A 24,269-nucleotide genomic window follows, 5' to 3' on the forward strand; every position below is an offset into this window, starting at 1 on the left:
GTCAAAGTATGAAAAGTGCCATATAAATAAAGTTTGATTTGATTTGATTCTTTCATGTCATGCAAAGTGACGCAAGCTGCATGAAAAAATGGAATTAATAAATCTACTGCATTTAGTTACAAAATCGAATATGCTATCTATTTTCAGTTCGCAGGTGTTATTCTGTCTTGTAAACATAATTTTCATGGATATTCTAGATTTTTTTTTGGTATCAGACACATTTGTGACACGATCTCCGACATTTGCCTTCATGAATTTTCAGCACAGCCCATATGTGCCATATTAAATAGAGATTGTAAAACATTTTTCCTCATTAATGAGAGGCGGGAGTCTCTGTTCTGTTCTAGACAACTGCTGTCAGTGACATGATTTTTTTCAAACAGCAGCCAAAAAACAATGAGGCAATAGTCAAATGATATTAAAAAGATGCATAACGGTAGGGTTACTGATAATTGATGAAGCATTCCCACTTATCTAAAAACACATGACATTGGCGCTAACCCGACCTGATTCAAGCCAAGGTAAAGTTTGACCAACACAAGTGCAATGTTTCTACAAAAAAGAATAGTCAAGTATAATTATCATACTTGTACTTAAACGAAGCATAGAAAAGCTAAATATGTTCTTGTTCCATTCTGCCCACTTTACGTTGCACTCCCACTACAACCACGCACAGCACATATCAAACTTCAACTCAAGTCATGACAGTGGAGTGTGTGTGTGTAGGTGTGTGCACTTGTAAAACAGTGACTAACTGTGTACGATCGGCAAGGTCGTACCCTCCCATCATCAAATAAAACGAGACTGTCAGAATGACAGAGCGCTTAGCACAGCATGATGGAATAGAGTTACATACTCGACTGTCAGTGGGTAAATGCTTGTGTGTGTGTGTGTGTGTGTGTGTGTGTGTGTGTGTGTGTGTGTGTGTGTGTGTGTGTGTGTGCATGTTCGTGTGCGTGTGCGCCTGCGTGTGCATGTGTGTGTGCGTGCGTGCATGCACAATTAACATTTGTGCTAAAGTGTGTGTTCCTGCACAGATATAGTTAGAAAGTGTGATGAAGCTTTCAGCTTTGCAGCATTTTCACACGATGCACAAACGTTAAGTAACGACCCAGATCAGATTGAAGGAATAATGTGTTTCTGATCCTTCCTTTTGTGCTGAGCTGATTGTAATGACGCTTGAGCCTCATTAAGAGATCGGCGTGGTGTGATCCAACAGGAGCAGGTAGGGAGATGGGATGCCTGGTTAGTTGAGTGGCTTACTGCCTATCTGACAACTGAGCTTAAATAAGGAATGAGCCATATGCCATCACCTTATTAGCATACTTTAACATAGCGTAGCGCTATTGCAGAGGCTGCTGCAGACAGCCAAGTGATGAGCAGGTTACTTAGAAGAGGGAGGGAACAGAGGGGAGGAGAGAGTGTGACTCAGAAGAGACAAAGAAGAGAGGGCTTGATGAATACATCAGCATCTGATGTGAAGAGAGAGAGCAAGAGAGAAAGTGAGACATACAGATAAAAAACACAATGAAGGGACAGCAATTCAGTTTTTTTTTCAACCATACTCTGAAATGCATTAATTCAGATAAAATCTTTCTGTTCTGTTGCATTTGCAGTAGACAGTAGCCCCTAGGGAGCCTCAGGGATAATGCAGCTGTCTTAAGTAATAGTGACAGGAGGAGACCTTATAGATTTAGATGTCAATCAGTAGAAATGTAGCATTCATCAGTGATGACCTTAAGGAAGATGTTTGTTCACATTCTGTTGTTATGTCTACATCCTTGGTATCCAAATTCACTTTAGCTCACCAGAGATTTGTTTTTGCATGTACTGTATTGGTACAAACATTTGCTTGAGTTCTGAGACACAGGCACAGTTCAGAGAAGTTAACTCTACACTGAATAAATAGTAGCTTTTTCACACGATTGTCCATGCTATGAAATACTCAATGCTATATTTCAACATCAAAAATAGTGCTGCCTCATCTATAGTTTTGGCTAATTTTAAGTAGTGAGATAGAACTGTTTCCCTCAAGATTCAGAAAGAGATGGACCATGTGCCATGCCTGCCAGAGAAAGAAAAGGATAGACAAGGAAAGAATGTATGGTTGTATTTTGTAGAGTCGAGGGATAAGGAAGAGAAATCCACACACGGATACGGCATGCTTTACAAGTTTTCTTGGCTCTATGGATATAATGGTGATGTAAAATATGAGTTGCTGGCATTGACATCACAAACAGAGAAAGGAACATCCTCTAGGGCATAATGACTCATAGATTGCATATAAATATCCCTTTTTTATGTGGAAATAAATGAGGAGGAAGCAATGGAGGGTTCTAAGATACTCAGGTTATGTTTTGATAGCTGTAGCTACTTCAAACACATCGCCTGGTTTTTATTATAGACTCATAAATTGTGTCAGATCACCTATTTAGCTAGTGTTTGCTTTATGGAGCTGGCCAACACAGAACAAATACAATAGCATGTAGTAAAACAGGGAGATTGATTTTAAGCTTACTGTACAGTCATTGTGCGACCTGCCAGAGTCAGGCAGTTCAGATTTGGGCGCAGATGTGCATCTCCAGTAGAGTTTTGGGGGTTGGAGAGGGCAGTGAACCCCCCCCCACACACACACACACACACACACACACACACACACACACTCACACATACCCCTCTAAGCAAGACTATGTCAAATCTTTAGGAAGGCATAACAGTCTCCCTTATTCAAATGAAAAGTTGAATTCATAAGCAGTACAATACAGCATTTCTCTGTTCAATAAACTTCCACTACAGCCTGAGTTGATCTGATATGATGATCAGCCTATGGTGCCTATGCTAAACTTGATAGACTAGACTACATAGATGCTGTGTAACTGACATCAGTGTGTATATTCGTTGGCCTCATGACTCTTGCTCTACTTTTGATCCTAGTCCGTTGTCAAATACCACTGTTTGGTCACTCTTGGCGTCTTATACCCACGCACAAGGCACCTCGGAGCGTCTGTTTAAAACCCACTGAACTTTCAACTGTAAACCAATCCGTGGCATAATTGGACTCTCTAGAAGTAAGAGTGACAGCGTGCAGGGAGGAGGTCAGGGGTCAAGATTCTTGTCCCGTTCTTGTCCTTTGTGTTGAGTGTATCTCTATAGTTATGTTACAAAAGCAATTATTTTAACTGCACCTTTCAAACACAATTTGTTTTAAACCCACCCAGAATATTTTCCTTACCCTGACCAAATTGTTTTGTTGCCTAAACTTAACCATGTAGTTTTTGTTTGAATTGACAAAGTTGCAGCTACCGCAGTGAAGCGAGGTAGTTAGACGTGCAGGGCTACCCAGTGCGCTGCCAAGTGGCGCCAAGGGGTCATGACAAAGCGGTGGTATATGAAGGGTTGGTCACTAATCTGTCTTTAAAGCAAGTGTAACCATCACTTGGGGGCACAGTGACCACTGTTCAGTATACAGTAGACATACGGTATAAATACTGTACATTTTGTGTGTGAAGATGGGGGCGTTCGTTTCTCTTCAGTACAGTCAAAGTCACTAGACTTCTATGTCCTTTAGTGTCTTTTCGAAGCACTAATATGAAGAGAAGGAGGGCAAAGAAGATACATTAGAACACGGCTGATGTAGATGGTTGTCAGAGGAAATTGGTCAGTATTTCTCCACTGTCATAACTCATGCCCTGGAGACTGTCTTACCACAGAGGTACAGTAGGAGGAATGATAGCAGATAGAACATAAAAGAGGAAAGCCGTCATTACTAGGCCCGAAGCACCTTCAGTACACGTACAAACACACACACACACACACACACACACACACACACACACACACACGCATATTTGGACTATACTATGCTATGTGGTCTACATAAACAAAATGTGTGTTCATATGTCCCATGCTGCCACACTTACATACTAAAATATGTATACTCAAGCAAGACCCTCACTCAGATAAAGTAATCTTATGGTCATGTGGTTTACCTGTGTCATCAAAGGGAGATTTCAAATGCCATTTAAACACAGCCTCACTGCTCAGGGTAATATCTCCTATTATTACTATTTTATTTGTTAAAAGGAAGGGTCTAAAAATGACCACTGCATAAATAATATATGATGGATATATCAGAGTGCAGTGTGGGGCTGCATTATCAAATGGTGCTTTTATCAGAAGTACCGCAATCACTCTCAAATAAACAATTCAGCTAAGACCTGGAATGTAAAAGTTTTAGATTGAATGTACGATTGTGCACATGTTTTATCACTCCTTTAGAGGTTTGGAGTGCCTTTTGAGCATTTTAGAGTGTACTGTATGGGCTTTTCAGTATCTCTATCTGGCTCACAGGCCTTTCAATATTTCATTTCAGTTAGTTTATTGGTTTGGAAAAAAGAAAATCCAGGATGGATGTTTTTGCAGTTGTGTCTTATCTGTGAATGTTTTGTACAGCAGGGAAATTGAAAACTTCAGAGTACAATCTAACTTTTGTTCAGCACATAATTGTTTTTAATAATGTTTAGATTGCGTGTACTATGGACTGTGAGTTTGTTCAGATATTTAGCGACATTTTAATGTACTTTTGTGGACAGCATGTCTATTTGTGCCCTAATTAACTGGCATGAGGAGACAGTTTAGTGTAGTGCTGCGAAAAGAAGCATTGCTGTATACCAGTAGCATAATCACATGTAATGTCAGACATGTCCTTTAGAATATTAGTGCCATTAGCCAGGGGTTATGTTGGGAAAGGTTATAGCTGTGTGAGGGCTGATTCTGCGGCATTTACTAATTATATTATGTTTCATCTCTGGTACATGTGCAGGTATATTTTGAGTGAAATGTCTCAACAATTTATGGATGAAAATTTGGTACAAACTCTGGATTATAATAATCAATGAAGATTATAATACATTCAGTGATACCCTAACTTTTCCATTTGCACCCTTATCAGGTTAACCTTTCAGTTCATCCAATAATTTAGTAGTAAAAATTTATAGTTTGTGAACTACACTCAACAAAAATATAAACGCACAAAGAAAAACTTGTAGTTATTGTTTTGTGACAAAACAGAGTAACTGTCCAAAAATAACAGTACAACTTTATCAGTAAAGTGGCTTTAAGTTGCGAGCATTAGGATCAATTTCAAAAGAAATGTCCCTGAGTAATGGCAGGAAGAACACAATGGGAGTCGATGATCCAAGTTCAAACATATGAACCGTATCTACATTAACTGATCAGATCAGTCTGTGTGTCACCTGCTCCCTCACTGGGTGGAGAAACAAAGTCAATGAATCAATTAAACACTGTTGATTTCTTCCCATAGCGCCGAAATGAAAACTATTTTGGTTTAGCACATTTCTGCTGTCACTCTCTGTTGGTCTCTGCTGTCTGTCGGCAGCTCGTCATATACGGAGGCTTCGGGTCACGACACTGTGACTAGCTGCGGGAGCTCACATGTTACATGTTAGTGTTGAGGTGCTGACGGCACTATCTTCTAACACTGCTTAGATATTGTTCCGGTCTTATCTGTCACTCCGTTGCCGTTAAGCCTCTTACATAGCGACTAGCATAAAATTCAGTCGCACACACTCAAATTTTGGTCTCAAAATACAGTCTGGAGCCCTGTTATTTATTAACAAATAAAGTGTATATCAGCAGCAAAAAGAAATAAGTAACTGTATTGATGTGTATGATATTAATAAAAAATAAATGACTGGATCGGCCTCATTCATCTGATATCCCATCTAGCTAATTAGTCGATATCGGAGCCGAGTATCCAGGCGGAGGTCAGCGGCAGCATTCAGCATCCAAGAATACCAAAAAAGAATGTGTTTAAATGACACAGAAAATCGTGCCGTGCCCCCATGAAATGCCCACCTTGGGCACCATGTTTCATGCTAAAACCTAAAAAATATGCTGAATTACATCAGCGAAGGCATAGGCTTATGCGACCCAGGAACATAGGACCCTTTTCAGTAACATAGGGACGACCCCACCTACTGTAGGTAGGCTACAGCCTCACAGAGCTGCTAGCATGGCTGTAGACACTTAGTCTACAAATCTGATCTTTGCATTTGTCCCGCCACAGTGCTTCCAGTGTGATATTCTTCACTGGGTCTATGTCTATGGCATATTATAAATAAAAATAAAAGTTTAAATAGCCTTAGCAGACATTTACCTGTGTTGATCTGGCTCTTCTTTATCCCTTAACCCAATAAGAAAAAAACTGCTCTCTTGTTTGTGTGGTGTTGTAAAAATCAGGTTACCGCTGAAAGCTAGGAATAATCTTTTTACTTAAGTACATGTAAATGCAGAAATGTGTTTACATGTGTGAGAGGAAGAAAGAGGGAGTGTGTTTGTGGATGACTGTGTATCTCATCCTGTTCCTGTTTGCTGCCTCTGTGTTCAGAACACATCTGTCTTTCTGATAGGATTATAAAACATTCACCAACAGATGTTTGCAGTCCCCTTTGAAGATAGCAATTCTGCAGTCTGCTGTGGATTTATGAGCACGCTCATCAGACTGTGTTGAATTTGTCATCATATCATCAATATTCTTAACAATGTAATCAAATTGTTAGCAACTCCTGTGCCTGTCTGTTTTGATCTATCGTAAATCTATGAAGTGAGGCAGCTTTTGGAGCCGATTCTATTCAATCCAACGCATATTTTTCCGTTATTTCTGTAATTTTCCATTATTCTTTGTAATTCTGTTTCCCATGGCTGATGTATTAATCACTCTCTGAAGATGTTACAAATTATCTCCCGTTAGTCAGTATAGAGCGGCGGCACCAAATGACAGCTGCTGCCAAAGCACCAAACATATAAACATAGTGTGTGCACAGTGTGTACATGCCAGGAGCTAACAAGCTATTGGCACGTTTCCTATTTTCCACCCAGTCGCACGCCAGATTGTAAATCTCCCCCAATCAGCTTCAGAGTGCTTGTGTTGATTCTTCCCTGTGTTCTGGTCTGTCAGTCAGGGTGTCCGTCTGTGCCCACTGTGGGCTCCCAGTAGTTGACAGAAAGCCCGCTGAAGAGCTTAAGGCAGCTTGTTAAGTAGCCTTCATCAACTACAGAGATTACAGGGATCTTAACGTTATTCCTGCCAATACAACAGCCCTTTAGCAAGTGTTGGGTGAGATGGTTAAGGTTCAGAGATTTTCATGTTAACACTATTTGGCCACTTTACTTCACAAAATTGTTTGTGACTTGAAATAGTTCATAACTGTGTACGTAAAATGACTAATTCTTTTTTTAATTATTGCAATGATTCATAATGATCATAATAATGATTACATTATTTTAATTATTAAAATTAAAATGATTAAAAAGCTTTGTTGAAAATATATAATTTAACTGCTATTAGATAGGGATTGAATAGCATTTTTCTTCATTAATGAGAGGCGGAAGTCTCAGGACTGTTCAAGACAACTGTCAAATACAATGTACTGTATAAATACAGTGTATACAATCCAACCCATCTGCTCTCTGTCTGACCACAATTTAGCCTCTGGGTCGAATGTCTTATATTTCAGGCTTTCCAGTAAAGCCAACAGATGTCCAGGCCAAGACTTCCTCTTCTGAGCAGCAGTCATTGTTTACGGTCCGATTTACAACTTCAGACACAAGAATGGGGCTGGTGTTAAGAGACTGTGTCTCTATGAACACATATCTGCATGAATGTAAATAAATAATGACAAAAAGCTAATGAAAAGCTAAATCGTCATCAGACAACAGCCGTTGGTTTGCTCTCCACATGGACTGTTTACCTACATGCAACGAAAGCATGCTTAAATGCGAGTGCTCTATACTTCTCCGTCTACACACAGAAACCAGATCACTCCTGCTACCCAAATCCTGTCCCATTGTCCACAGATTCTACTTTCCTATTCAGAATCTGTTTATAGAGATTACAATGTATACTGTATATGTATGTATTTAATGTGTTTCCTGAGGTTGCAGTTCTGGCACACAGGTCTCACTTTTCTGACACCGAGTTCCCCTGACTGGGGAGGAAGAGTACATGAGACTTTTAACTGTCAATACTTAGTTTATGTTGTCATGCTGACACAGACAGTCTGACAAAACCTGTTAAAGTAACCACTCTCCCCCTCAAAGGTACTTTTCTTCATCAGCATGGCCTGCCGGCCTTTGTGCTGTACTATGTTTCCATGCATCAATAATAAAAATAGCCTGGTGCAGAAAGTATAGTCGAGGGAGAAAGACAGCAATGTGATTGTTTAACATTGTTTCAGATTCAGCGGGGACAGATAATTGAGTATAATATGTGTTTACCCAGTGTAATGTTTGTGCATAAGCTTAAATGTTTAAGTAAATAAAAAATACAGTGAATGGGGGTGCCCTGGTAGCTCACCTGGTAGAGTGTGCGCACCATGTATCAAGGCTTAGTCCTTACAGCAGTGGCCTGAGTCCCAGCCCTTTGCTGCATGTCATCCCCTCTCATTTACCTTTCATGTCTGTCTCCAACCTATCACCGTCCAATAAAGTAAAAATGTCTAAATAATATCTGGAATATGGAGAAAGAAAATGGAGGCAATAAACTGAAGATAAACAGAAGGATATGGGATTTACAATACATTTTGTTTACTGGCTTGTCGGCTGCTTTTTCTGGATTGATTTCTTTACTAACTCCTAAACAGTCACCGTATTGTGAGTTGTCTTTATGATGCATTTTCCTACAGTAAATGTGCTGTTGCAGAAATGATGGAGGTGATTCGGGAAAAAAAGGCTTCTGAGAGATGGGTTGTTAAGGTTTTGTGGGGCATGTAGAACAGTGTGTATAAAGAATAAATTACCTTTGACCTGCAACGAAAAAGAATAAAGTAAAACTGCAAAGCTGAGAGGAAGCTGAAAGTATTTCTCAAAGAATAATTACCACTTTTCACTGTGATGAACACAAAATACATTTTTAAATGCAATACAATAGCAATAAAAACAACTTTGTGACGCAGCAGATACAGAGTTTGATCCGATACTTGAATTTATTTCATGATTATGATTCAGTTCTAACCTAAGCTGTAATATGGCGGATATAAGAGGCCCTTTATATAATAATAATAATAATAATGATGATAATTAGAGTCATAGTTTAGCGAATCCACACATTGTTTGCCATTGTCACAGCTGAATGCAGAGTCACCTTACATAATGGAGGAGTCCAAGCATGTTTTATAACAACATTTGTAATATTGATAGCCCAATAGGTATGACTGCACAGGGTTCCATTAGCATTACCGTTGTGCTTCCTACTAATATACTAATGGGAACAAGCTGTAGTCACTATTGATTTTGTAGGTCACATTTGGATGGATCTGTATGTTGTGAAAGACTGAGACCTTAATCAACCCTCTTCATAAAATGCCTGTTGTGTCTCGACCGCAGTTCTCAGTATGTGTATAGCCAGCACATTACCACACCCAAATAGAACAATTTTGTCAATTCATGACCTCGACTGAAACCACTTCGATGTCAAGCTCTGTCCTCTAACCGCACACACTGCATGTGAGAATTTGTCGGTTAAGTTGCGTCCTAGTCGAAACTGTGTTTGTGTCTATGTGGGGGGTGTGGTGTGGTGACAGAGTTGCCAAGGCTCTTTGAAAGAGCCATTTTAGCCACAGTATAAACATGCAACTGTCCAAGGTCACTCATCCACATTTATACACAGATGCACTCTGAAATTGGGCGCTCACTTTTGTTTTATTTTTAAAGGTGATATGGAAAATGTCTTGGGGCCCCTCTGTGTTCACATGATAGGAAAAAAAACTCATCTGTGCACGCAGTGTTGCAACCAGTGCCCTCAGATTCTAAATTCGGGCCCTCAGTTTTGTAATTATTTATCCCTTTGGATTCACATAGTTTTTTTCAAAATTAGACAATAAAATGTATACGTTTGCAAAACCCCAAAAACAGGAGTTATTTCCACTAAAGTTTATCTACAATAGCCTGAGTAGCTTCATTAAATTTGAACACAACAATATAAACAAACTAACTACACTAATAGCAAATGTAGTCCTTAGGTCACATTAGCCACCCAGGCAAAATATCAATAACACCATTTTCTTTGTATAAATGATCCACTCCATTTTTCTGCTGTGCAGAAAAAAACAAAATCCGAGGACACAGACTGAGAATCTCAGGGCATGGATTGTAAAACTGTGCACACGTGTTGTGAATTGGTTTGCACATATTTACATATTTTTTCCTTTTTTTCCTACCATGTGAACCCAGAGGGGGCTCAATATTTTTAATATCCATCCACCTTGCCCTTTTCTATCTGCCTCTGTGTTGACCAGTGTTAAGAGAAGGTTCATTATGAGAAACCCAAAATGTAAGAGTCAGAACATATTGTACTGTCTGCTTATCTGCCTCTTGGCTGCATATTTATGCATGTTCTTCACTTGCATGTTATCAGTGATAAAAACAGGCCAGAAGCAATAGTACTTTCTTTTTGTGGTGCCCACAAACTTCAACATTAATATTAACACCCACACACTTATTCAACCCCACATGTGCAGTCGGTACAGACTTAGAATTACAGATTCTAACAAACACACAAACAAAAGCAACTGTGCATGCGCCAACATGTAGCAAGTTTAGAAGCCGACAGAAAGAAATCATCACTCCAAGGATGTGGATGCTTACATTACCCATATACATACACATACAATGCACAGCCACATCCCAAAGTCCTGTGCTTCCCCCCACCTTTTAATTTTGGCCACTGCCTGCCTGCCGAGAGAAAATGATTGGAGTTTCTGTGAGCTCTATTTCTCCTGGGAATGCACACACAGAAATGCTGACCTTCAGGGTCAACATGCAATTAAACCTCTGAGGAGCTCTCCAGTCTTACAAGGATGCTAGACATGTAAGGAGGCAGGGCCAGAAAAGTGTTCACCCTAATCTGAACTGAACTGCATGCTGGTTAACCTTATACTGTAGAGTACTGCTTTGTGACCACTGGTCAATTTCTCTTCACAGTAGTACGGCTAGACATCTCACATATTCTATTGGAGAGGGAGGGACGTCAGCTGAGCCGCAAAAGCCAGCTTTAATGATATCTGTTGACCTTAAATACCCCAGATGCCGAATTGAAGTCTAAATTTAACATGAGGGGATTGTTTCCCAATTGTGTTTCTTGTGCAAACATAGACGGGGTCTATCTGTGATAATGGAATCACGCATATAGGCGAGCGTACCGTTATTAATTCTCTATTCTTTCCGTCTCCTGTTAAGCAGGCATCTTTGTCATGTCAGGTGTCTCAGTGATAATTGTGAGTCTTTGCTCTAAAAGGCCTCAGATGATCTGAATGCAAATTAGTTATCATTGTCTAAATCTTTTCATAAAGACTGACTCTCTGATACATCAGTATGACCTTCTTTGGTGTTCATGTATTTCAAAAGAAAAAAAAAAGTTTCTTATGATTTATTGAGTTGAGGGGCTACTTTTTGCAATTTTCTTTCCACCTAAACTGCTGCTAATACAGCGAGTGCCAGGGGAGAGAGAAAATACAATTAAGGAAGGATGAAAAGGGAAACTTCTAACTCATTTTTTATACGGCGTTATCAATTTGCGGTCTTCTCTATTTCAGCTAATTTGAATGTAGGGGCGAGGACGGGTAAAAGGAAGGAGGGAGTAAGATAAGGAGGCTCGAAGGTCATTATTTCAAGGAGAATTTAGTGAAATGAATGTTGTAATTTTTTTCGTCCAGCAGTTGGCCTCCACATTCAAGACAGCCATGCTTTACTGCAGTGCCTTGCCCTTTACCAGAGAGTTTGACATAAATCTCACCAGTTAACCCAGGCAATCAGTAGCAAACACAACAGGGGCTGACTCCCTCACAGTCCTTGAGTGCCCTGCTGACATATCAGTAACATGATGATGGTGCATTGTTTGCACTGTCAAATGCCACAGCCTTTTTCCCAAGGTCTTTTGATTAGCCTAATCGGGGCATCATTACAGTAATAGCCTAATTGAGATTGTATTGCCCCCACAGAGTCAAACATAATATCATTTAATATCACTATGAAAGGATTTCATTGACCTAAACATGTTTTATGAATCTACATCTTTTCTTCAGAGCAACAGTTTTATTATAAGCTAATGTGTCAACTGTAGCATGAAGATGTAAAATCCCTTAGGCGTCAGTGAACACACTGAAAACACAGAAATTAAACGCAACTCCCGATAAAAAAGATCAACTCTAGGGAATGTCTTTCTGAAGTTGTTTCAACGGAACAGAAATGAGTCATATGGATTTATCAGCGTGCTATAGTGGAGAATAAAATGTTTTATTCATTGTTTTATTTTTTATTTTATGTGTCTTTTCAAGTGTCTTAAAATCCCCAAGTGTATATCTAAAAATGTCCCTTCGATCTCTTTCAATGTAGATTATCCTCGTTCTGTTCCTGTGAGTACATTTGATGCCATGTGTACTTACAGTATAACAACACTCTCATGCATACCAGACAATATGAGAATACAACATTACTATTTTATTGGCCTAATTAAAGTGTAGTTGACACCACTCTGTCCGTGCATTAAACTGTTCTGTAGCAATACACATGGAATGTGAAAATGAGCTGCTACCCCCTCCAGCCCTCCGTATGCATGATTGATAAGATTTATATGCACTGTATACATTAATATTGAAATCTGCAGCAATATATCTCTACCTATCTACTGTACAAATACAGAAAACATATATAACTGTGCTGTAGTGTCAAATCTGAAGCCACACATTGTGCTTATTAGTCAGAGGACAAATTTAAAATAATTTGTAAATGAGTAACACAGGATAATAAATGAATACTCAGACTAATAACAGTCAGCCACACCGTCATATTAATCTGATTCAGATTTAATATAAGGAGTTAAATTCTTTAGAGTTTGATTTCCGTGTCGGCTTAAGGAAGAAGTATAATCACAGACATTGTTACAGATAACTGGGACACTAGTCTGATGGTCTAATGCACCGTGACTCGGGCAAAGCCTGTGAGAGTCTTATGCAACAGCAGATACAAATCTCTTTGTTTCTTTGTGTTTAGCTGACAACTTCACTAGAACTAGAACTCCAAACGATGACCTCCATACAGGCCCAAGTAAAAACATCAGAGCATCACCGTATATCTTCAGAAGCAGAAGAAACAATTGTCAATTGTATGTTTCAATTGCACCAAAAATAAACTGTTATAAAGGTCAACAAATGGATTTACAGATGAATGTGTTGATACTATTTTTATTTTTTATGGCCAAATCAAATGAAAAGACAAGCATTACCTGTGTAGTCAGTGCCGTTTGGGGGTTTATGTTGTCCCTCTGATGCGTTTTGGAAGACGAGGAAAATGTCATGTCGAGCCACACCGTTCTGGAACAAAGCAACTTTAGTGAGTATTTACAGCAGCAGGACTGTGTACACGGGCCCGGAGTACAAATACACATTCATCCACAGCTCAAAAAAGTCCCCTTTATACAGAGGCTACAATTCCTCCAGACCTGTGGCCATCCTCAATTATCTCCAACCTGTGGCCCTTTGCTGCTCATCCCCTCTCTCCCCTGTTTCCTGTCAATCTTGAGCTATCCTGACAAATAAAGCCATGAAAAGGCCAAAAAAAACTGATAAAAGAAAAAGAAATTGCAGTGCACAAATGCCAAACTAGCTTTGAGGTTATATTCAGTGTCATCATTTTAAAGTTTGTCCACCATCCAGCATTGACAGTGATTTTTATTCAATTTACAGGTAAAATATGAACAAATCTTGGGATCTTAGTAGTAGATTTGTTTTGTGTTTATTAAAAAATACTATATTCTTTAACTCCTAAGTATTGACATCTGTATTGGCCTCAAGAAATTCTGTATTGATGAGGCTATACTCTAGTTAGTGGTCCGAAAAAATTAATAAAAACACTAGACGTATCATTAAAGGACTTTTAGCCGCTATCGTGTCTAGCCTCAGATCCCTGAGAAAGCTTTCTGAACTGATGAGAGAAAGGAATTTAAGTTTGAAGATCATCGGATCTTTTAAATAAGGGAGAAAATCAATCCTTGGAATTATGTTGGAGGAACTCAGAAAGCTCCGAATGATGACACTACAGTAGCTTCTTTGAGGCTAGGGAGGAAAATCTCTACAATCCCAAGATACCATTGATAAGTGATGATGATACAGTAATGATGATTAAGATGATCACAATAAAGACAATTATGAAGATGAAAATTTTGCCATTGCTCTACCGGATTCTGTTCTTTGTATGTGCTGATGTTCAAAGCAAATATGTCTCTTGGAGCCATCTGGTACCTTATGGTATGTTAGGGGGGATGAGTCACGCTGAACATAAACTGTCTCAGGGAATTACCTTTGTCATTTCAACATTAACACAGCCCTCCAACAGCGAGTCCTTGGCTATTTTCCATCTGCATGCGTTTTCTCTTTGGTTTCCTTTCATCCTTAACCTGGGACTTGAAATGTCAGCACTTTTTAAACGCATAGAGTGTCAGGTGATACAGATACTGCACCATCACACATGTGTGCACACACACACACACACACACACACACACACACACGTCTGAACTAAATTATTAAATATCTGCTATTTGCTTTTATTTTCTTTATTCGTACCACACAATTTCTCCCATTGCCTCAGAATTTCGTGATTCACGATACAGAAGAAAAAGAAGAAGATAAATTTCTCTGTGTGTACTTAGGATTATTGTTTTATTAATATCATCTCTTTCCTGGGATTTCAATTAAGGATGCAGATTCCATGGCGATTTGATTCAAAGTCACTCAAGATTTAATGGATTCCTTTTATTAGCTTCCGACAAATTGCCTTTTTAGAGGGGGAAGAGCATTTGCATTATTCATTTTTGAAAGAGCAAGCGTTTATGAGTTTTACTCCTAGATGAGCTTAGCGACCAACAGTAAGACTTTGAATGACTCATCATAGAGGAGGATGAAACACTGCGTAAGATGATTGTCATCTGAACCCCCCCGACCTCTTGTCTTGCTGTCTTGGCTGTGTAGGTGATCCAGCGCAGGGAGGATGGCTCGGTGAACTTCTTCAGAGCATGGGAGTCTTATCGTGAGGGATTTGGCAAAATCACTGGTGAACACTGGCTCGGTAAGTGGCTATGCTGTGTGAATGTGTGTGTGCGTGTGTGTTTTGTTTGGCGATGTATGATTCATAAATAAGTGCGACTCGCAGTGCCATGCCAGGCCAAACCCTGGAAAGTTGGTTTTTACACAGTATTTTCAACATCGGTCCTTTAGTTGTAGTTTTATCTTAGTTATGAGACTTCATAAAACACCTTATCAACAACACAATGACAGCCATTTTGAGAGGAAGTCACAAGTGCAGCAGGAAGCAGAAAGAAACTCAAAGAAAATGAAATGGCTAGACAGAGCAAGTGATGGAGCGAGATAAAGAGACCCCCACAGAGACTTTGGCCCTTCATCAATAATTCAGTAATAAAACCACTTCAGTGACAGCCTCAAAGACTGTTTCAGCAAATTAAAAGATGAGTGTGAAATGCACTTTATGAGATGTCTGTTCAGCACCACAATATCATATCACCTGCCAAAAGACCAACAATTCAATTACAATATTTTTATTTTCACGACAAACACAGCAACAGTGTAATTTCTTCCCTTTCTTTTTTTTCTTCTCCACCGCTGCCTTCTGCTTAGTATGATGGTTATAATTTGTATTTTTTACAGAGTGTGCTTGTCCAATTCCTTTCATTTCTCACTGGCAGCGTGACACATTAGTCCGTGCCTCCTCTCAAATTTGACAGGAAAAGAATGCCAACAAAGAATGAATTCAACTGTGAAATTATCAACTTTTGCAAAGCCAAATCCCTTGTCTTCACACCACTTCTCATTAAATGTACCAAAATATTTCTTCTCGGGGTTAGGTGGGTGGAGGGGTGGAGGCGTGGAGGCGACTATTCCCGTGACTCAAAGATAGTTGCTTAGATTTTCATATATCGTGTTAATTTGTTAAACATTTTAAAATGTTTAAAAAACTACAAGTGTGCTGCATCTAGTGTGACTGTGTAACCCCAGTGCTGCGTTTTGAGCCCCCCTGCTAACTCCCCCAACACACACATCTGTGTGTCCAATTTCAACTATAACACCATCATCAATATAGCTGAGAACACAGCTGCGGTTGTCCTGATCATAGATAACAATGAAAAGGACTAAAGGAAGTACAGGACCTGACCCCCTTGTGGCAGGAAAAACAACCTAATCATGAACGTCAGTAAGATTAAGAAGATGGTTGGGGACTTTGAGGAAGAAGGAGTGAGTGAAATTCTTTCCCTGCTTAAATCAACGGGTCCACCCTGGTGAGTAAGTACCTTGGTGTCCACATTGCCGCCGACGACCTGGGCGCTGCATACTTAGTGCTACAAACGGCAGAGCAGAGACTCCTGGTATCCCCTCTTATACTAAGGAATCATTTCTCCTGCAACACAGAAAGAATCTTGACGTGGAACATCAGCGCCTTACACGACCAAGAGGGGTTTGTCCAAATGAACATACATTAGGTGGTGCTCTACCTTGCCCAAAGCATTTACACCAGGGGCTGCAAGAATAAGGCTGAGAGAGTCATTAAAGATCACCACTGCCTAGATAATGACTTTTTGATCCCTGTTGAGATCTGGAAGAAGGTACCAGATACACCAGACCAGCACTGTAAGGCTCAGGAAGAGCTTCTACCCTCAGGCCACTAGGGTTCCTAAATGCGGTAATGCTAATACTCTTACTTCCTCCAAATCATAAACATATATTGATTGAACAGATTGAAGGAACTGGCGGGATTATATTTCCCTGGAATTGTACCTTATAGGATTACAAGTGACAAATAAGATGACTGCTTGTACACATAATCAACATACTGTATTGCTCGGTCTCTAACTGCTGCATAACCTCAGCCATTATCTCAGACAAACCCAATGGCATGCTTCAGTTTGTTGTTCTTTTGAGTTTAACACTCAGTCTATCATGTCACTACAGTTACCTACATTCTGCACAGAGGTGAAGTGTGAAGAATAAAAAAATCATCTTTTGTTTTTTTAAAGGTGAGACTTTGATTCTTTAAATACCGTGGCTGTGAACACGACCTTAGGCAAGCTTTTACCTGGATGCCGCATTTCTGAACCATTAGCTTCTATTCAAGCAGTCACTCTTCTGGTCCTGATCCGAGAACCTTCAGGGCTACTGCTTTCTCACTTAGAATACGTCGTGCATACTGTGACTGCACTGTGACTCATGTCAAACTGAAACAGTGAATTTGTGATGTTGACAACACCCTGAAGCTGACAGGATGCCCGCAAGCGATGATTCATGATGATGAAAACAACTTTTATTTTGTTTTTATCAAGTTTAGAAGCTGCCATTAACAAGGAAGTTCATTGCCCAATCAGCATCCATGGGGAAAGTATTGGGATATGCTTATGAATGCATTACTAATCCCCAAATCTGGTCTGCTTACACATAAATACCAATCCCCAAAATACTAAGCGTTTGCAGAAATGTTGTTTTCTGAGGAAATTTAAATTGAGCAGCTGTGTTAATGGTCTATCACCACGGTTCGTCTGTGTGCATCTTTAAAACCTCTCATTGCATTTTGCAAAAGATCAGACTGTTGGAGTAAGTGGAGCTTGAAGCAGTCTATTTCTGTAAAAATACACATTTGGTCATGGTCAAAGTTATGGACGTGCCATAACACAGCTGATATACTCTTCCATCTGTACTCTAGATTAGAACGCAAACACACACACACACACACACACACACACACACACACACACACACACACACACACACACACACACACACATTAGCAGTTCTGTGGATATTAATAAGTATCTAAGGGGAGCGCAGGTTTCAAGAATGCTAAATACGACCCCATTACACGGCACATTGTTTTTGTTAATTAAGTCCAAATGTAATGATGTTTTGGCTAAATTACAATGCAAGAATTAAGAAAGTTACATTTAAAAAGCCAGCCTCTTACAAATAAATTAACTTCATCACTTCCTCCCTGAATTCTGTCCAATATCATAAATAAAACCAGAAGGGCAGTCAACCAGCGCAGCCCTTCTCCAAGGCCATGCCCGATCTCGCAATGTTAACGAAAGTGAAAAATAATTGGTGCATCTGCCCTGTGATTCAGATCCGCTCCAAAATTTAATGGGTTCTTCCTTGGCACACGCAAATCCTCTCCACCAAATATCACAGCCACCGGGCCAGTTATATTTCCAAAATCCATGTGATAAACAGATTAACAAAAAAACAGACAAACAACCATTCACACTCACGGGCAATTTAGAGTCATCAATCAACCTAACATGTGCATGTTTTTGGACTGTGGGAGGAAGCCGGAGAACCCGGAGAAAACCCACACAGACACGGAGAGAACATGAGAACTCCACACAGAAGGGCCCCAGCCGGGATTCAAACCAGGAACCCTCTTGTTATGAGGCAACAGTGCTAACCACCACATCACCGTGCTGCCCCATAATGATCTCGAAAAAAGAAAAACTTGCTCAAAACGAACGTACTGCAGACACAGACTTATTTACGCCACCTACAGCAAAGGAAAGTAAAACTCCTGCCACCTGCAAACAAAGAGAGGTAGAGCCGCAGTTATGTCTTGCTGCTACTTAATGAGATTGTTTATGAGATTCTACTTATATTTTACGCTCAAAACATTGATTAGTTCAAATTCAATTATTAATAGATCAGAATGTTTAAATAAAGCTATTTAAGGCATTTGTGCGTCAGAAGAGTGTGAGCTATTAATCATTCACAATATGTAAATAGGTTTGGACTGTAGGTCCAGAGCAGCAGTTCAGAAACATTTGGGACCGCTGCTCTGTAATTGTATAAGATTAGGTGGGCCTGCAGGATTTGGGGTTCTTTACCTCCATCACCTCCCTGCTGGACCTGTACTGTATAGCATTTGGAGAGGTTATTTGAATTAATGGAGATCTAGGTATCTTTGCAGACCTGAGGCCATTACAGAGTGCATTCCATAATGAAAAAAAAAATGTGGATACAGTGCCAGCTAGATCTCCCTATGGTATGCTGTTGGAACATGGTGGGAATATGGAAAGCTCAGGATTTAGCAAACTGAATTTCAATGAGCCAGCAGGCTACTTTGAACCTTTCAGAGTACCCTTGCTCATTCAGGGTGTGCAGTTGTCTCGTCACCCCCATCATCGATTACCCTCAGGGCAAAAATGAAAAATGGATCCATGCTTGCCTGCAGCATAGAGAGAAATTCATTGCAGTTACCTCCGCCAGACAAATACTGATCACTAATGCAACCCACGACTTCTTCCGATTTGTACATTTCTCATTATCTTAATATGCAGCTACACATTTTTGCTACATGTATTGAACTTGTAATAGTATGATGGTAATGGCGATGATTCTCTTCCGACCAAGAGTGATAGTTAGAAAATGATGGATAAGAGAGTCAGCCAGGTAAATTCTGTGGGTCTTTTTTTTGAAAGCAGCCTCCTTCACAGCATTTCATTTTTCCTTAAAAAGATGTGCGTGCAGGATGACACATTCACACGTGCAAGACAATTCTAGCACATTCGGTACAAGGTGCACGGGGTAATTCATGGAAACTCAATTTAACACAATTTATCAAATGAAAAGAGAGAGATGTGTTTTCGTTTGCCAGCTTAGGTGTCAATTAGTTGAAATGCCTATAGATTTTAATTGGAGTGTCAATCCTATTTGTCAAGTAATTGCAAAAATCTTTCCCACTTAGTAAAGGGATATTGTTATACTTCTGTTTGTGACAAAACTGCTACAGTGTGTGTTTCACTTTGATTTAAGAAATGGACCGTAGTTGTTAGGTGATGGTATAGTTTTATAGTGAGTCAAGGATAATTATTTGGTCTGCCGCTTGACATAATGTATGAGGAAGCTTTTTTTTCTTTTTTAAATTGAAGGACATCACACATCAGCAGCTATTGGGATACAGTATATGACAAGCAGGCACACAACAAATAGAATTTGGGTTTTATGGCTCGGATGCAATTTGTGCATGCAGTCAGTATAACTGTAAAAAACTAACATATTGCTGAATAATCTCTCCCAAAGGAGCCTGTACAAAGAGCAAAAATTGGGTCAAGGCAATTCCATTGTTGCCATCAAATCTATTAGACACCTGGTCTCCGAGGCTGATGTCGACTTGTCTACCTGTAATGTAGGTCCTGAAACAGTTTAATGCTGTCCCACAGAGAGTAACCTAGTTTTCCAGATGGCCTATTACAATCACATACCTTGGTTTGTATTTTATTGAAAGCAGCACTTAAATCCAGCAGAGAAAGGATAGACAAATTGAAAATTCCACATCCATAAACTGCGGCTATAATTTATACTTGTGTAAACAAAATATTATGACAAAAACTCAATGCTGTTAGCGTAGCTAGTATGTATTGTAGAGTTATGGAATATCCGTCTAAAGTTGACATCCAATATCCTGTGACATTTTGTTCTTTTCCTTTTTGTGAAACCTATCATCAGGGGAGCAACATTCAGAAGAAGTGTTTTGAAGGCTATTTGTCAAAAAGTATAGTTGTTATTTTAGCTGCCATTTCGGCTCACACTGTCAGGTGCATGAAGGCATAATTGTAGAGAAAACTCCTGAGGAAGCACAATTGAAATCACACACATTATTCCAACATCTATGTCCAACTGATTCATTTAAATTATATGTTATCTTTATACTCAATCAGAGATAGGTTTCGGTGTACCTTTTCTATGTAAAGAAAAAAGGAAAAACTTGAAATTCTTGAGCATGACTCCATTTTATTAATCAGTGGAGATTGGCAGCTTAATCAATACCTCTTAATTGAATTTTAGGTTTTTGGTAGCTCAGAGAAATAGGAATTAAAATGTATTTTACATACTTTCAGCTGCTGGATTGGAATTCAATCATTGTCATTTATTCAAAAGAAGGGGGAACATGCTGTTTTCCCTTTTCATGTATTTTTTAACGTCTCTTTTATTCTGTAGTCATTTTGCCATGAACCTTTTTACTGTAACCACTGCACAAATATAAGAAATATGTGATTGATCTAACAAAGAAACCCCCGCAAACTTAGAAGTCCATTCTCTCTACTTATTTTATTTAAAGCAATTCCTACCTTTCTGCCATTTTTACGCATTTCCTAATAAGCATGTGGCACACTAAAATGTAAAAGAAATCCATTAGGTCTTTATATCAAAACTATTCACTAATATATTTCTGTTAAACGTCTGACCAATTATTATGTTCAGTCTGATTAAGATTTTTGCCAAACTTCCTGCCTGTAATCTGTCACTCCATTTCACTTGCGCTGCTGATGCTGCGTTTCAGTGCCAGGGGAAGTCCGAAGTTTCCGACCTCCAACTGGGCAAAGTGCACTGGAATGCCCGTCGAACTGGAGCCTCCTACTTGCAAATTTGTAATAGGTTGATATCCCTCAAACTTGACAGTACGAGGTTCCACTTTGACAGTCATTCCAGTGCACGTTGCCAAGTAGGAGGTCTGAAAATTTGGATTTCTCATAGCACTGGAGCGCAGCATTTCTCTCTCACTGCACGTGTCAGGGGAGGAGGGAGCGTCGGGGGGTTTGAGGGAAGTGCTGTGAGACATGCAAGAAAGGTAAGTTTACTTTAATGCAAAATAAACAACGGACATTTTGGGGCAGAAAAACTGTTGATCCCATATAATCCTTTTGACACTATATCTCTCACACACAGCAAGTTTTGTGGATGTTCTAGTTTGATGAGCAGCAGTTCTCTGGAGCAACAGGGAAAACATGCAAGTGCTGCTTAAGTTCCAACTGTGGCGTTTTCAGAGTCTGCTCACGAAAATACTGATGCATCTTTGCTCTCTGGGCAATAAGATAGACAAACTGTTCAACAGATCGAGTAAGGAATGCACTCTGTTGAATTTTGAGTCACGCAAACCTGGCAAGGTGAATCCACCCGAGACATTGCATTTTATATGCCTGGTTTTCTACTCTGAAGACTGGACAGTGTACCGAAGCCGGTCTATCAGGGAAATCAGAGGAGACAGAATCTCCTTTTTTTTTTAGGGAAGGTTGGTATATTGATGTCACAGTGTTACAGAAAAGCAGTTGCCCTCACCTTCAAGCTCTTTTCATTAACGATGAGCTGTTTTGTTCACCATAGGAGTTTCCCTCCTTTATTCTGGCCAGCGTTTACGTCCCGCCTCAAGTCTGTGTCAGCGAGGTGCTGCAATGCTTGGCTAACCAGATAACCAGTAAAGAACAAGAACACCAGACTCTCTTTTCATTATTCTGGGGGATTTTGAGCAAACCTCAGCCATGAAGGGCACAAATACAGACAGTATAGTATCCCCCTGGGGGCAGAAACACACTGTCACACAGTATTAAAGGATGTTATAATGTTCTGCCCCCCCAACAGCTTTCGGACCCTCTGATAACTCATCTGCTCCCAAGTTACAAAACTAAAATCCAGAAAGCATGTGGTAAACATTGTGGGAAGATGAGCCAACAATCTGATTGAGCTTACTGATACTGTGACACTGTGAGGTGTCAGAGCAGATGTTCCAACCAAGACGTATTCAAAACACAGCAATAAATGATGAGGTCACAGCAGTAGATGAAGAAGCAGCACTGAAAGGCCCCAAAAAACAAATGAAGCTTACACATCTTTCTGGCTGAACTCACTCACTATAAAACCTACAAATCCAAATGATTTCTCCATCATAAAAGACTGCTGCCATTCAACCTGCAAACTGCATCATTGAAGAGAATGTCTTGCGCCACAGGCCCAGGTGGCGTCTGCCACTTTTGTCAGAAGGCCTGTGGTGACCAACTGGCTCCTGTCTTCACAAAGATCTTAGGCAGATCACTCTCTTTGCGCCTCTCCTGCTTCAAATACTCCATGACCCATACTGTTCCTGATAAAGCCCGCATGACAATGGAACAATGACTACAGGCATGTTTCTTTCACCTCTGTGGTCACAAAGTTCTGTGAAAAACTAGTGTTGGCCGATCTAGAGTACATCACAGGCCCCCTGCTGGATCCCCTGCAGTTTGCCTACCGGGCAAACACGTTGGTTAATGAAGCAGTCATTATGGCACTCCTCGCTATCCTGCTACCCTTCAACATCTCTAATGGAGAGTTACTGTATGCAAGTATTGTAATTGTCCTGGAACTCCTCTGCCAACTCACTTAACTTAACTCACATAAAGAAGACACACTTTATTAATCGCCAAGGGGAAATTTCAAGTTTTCCCTCCATTATGATACACATTACACACATACAGTCCCGAAATACACACACCTATAGATGTGCATTACATTTAGAGTTGCCAGAGTGAAGGGGTTTCCCATAGACAGGTGTCCCTAGCACCTGAGGTGGAGATCTGGTGCTTTGCTCAAGGTGAACTGGCACCTCTCCAGCTACCAGTCCACGCTCTGTACTTAGTCTGTACAGAGACCTCAACAGATGACCCTCCAGTTCCCAAGCCAAGGCCTCCTGAAAGACAGAAAGCAGCAGGAAAAGCTTAGATTCAATTATGGTATTCCCTAGGGTGTGTGCGTTTGTGCGTGTGTCTTCCTTTTTTGGGTTCTACTCACTGTTTTTTTTTCTTGGCACAATTAACTGCGCCTCTGGTGACACCGGTCTTGTTTGTGACTCAGCTACTGACATTTTAAAATGCTGTGGATGCCACGGAAATTTTAACATCAAGCTTTGTAAAAACTCCCAGCAGAGCGTGTTCTTCCTGTACCAGCTGCTACAGGAGCTTGTACTTCCATTGTACACACATAGGTTTGTTTTTTCTTGGTTGTGTGCTTTGGCTTGGCCACAAAACAGGAAAAGAGCAGGCTACGACAGATGGTCCAAACTGATGAAAAGATCATTGGCACTAACCTGCCTACCCTCCAGTACTTGTACACCATCTGAGTCAGCAAACATGTTTAGCAGACCCCTTTAAACCTGGCCTGGATATATTCAACTCACCCACAATCCCGTATTCAGGTGAGTATGTGTCAGTCCCTTCCCTTTGGGGAAACTAAGACAAGTGTAGCCCTCGTGGATTGCTTTAATCTAAAACAAAAATGCTAATACAGTTACTCAACTGTTTAATAAGCCAGCTGTAGAAGACGTGAACTGAAAATAAGCCTAATTAGATTTAATTTAAAAAAAAAAACAACAACTTCCGCCTGAGGCAGTGGGGACTAA

The 24,269-nt window shown here is 40.0% G+C and overlaps 1 protein-coding gene across 1 annotated transcript in view; it reads left to right on the forward strand.

The window, feature by feature from the left end:
• fibcd1b (fibrinogen C domain containing 1b) overlaps positions 1 to 24,269 on the forward strand; it is a gene marked incomplete at both ends in the record, with an annotated part of 108,215 nt that overhangs the window by 56,282 nt on the left and 27,664 nt on the right. The window contains one exon of the mRNA XM_083929239.1: positions 15,044 to 15,140. Within this exon, the coding sequence (XP_083785365.1) occupies positions 15,044 to 15,140 (97 nt within the window). The remainder of the gene's footprint in view (positions 1 to 15,043; positions 15,141 to 24,269) is intronic.

This window comes from Echiichthys vipera (assembly GCF_963691815.1).
Source record: "Echiichthys vipera genome assembly, chromosome: 16".
NCBI lineage: Eukaryota > Metazoa > Chordata > Actinopteri > Perciformes > Trachinidae > Echiichthys > Echiichthys vipera.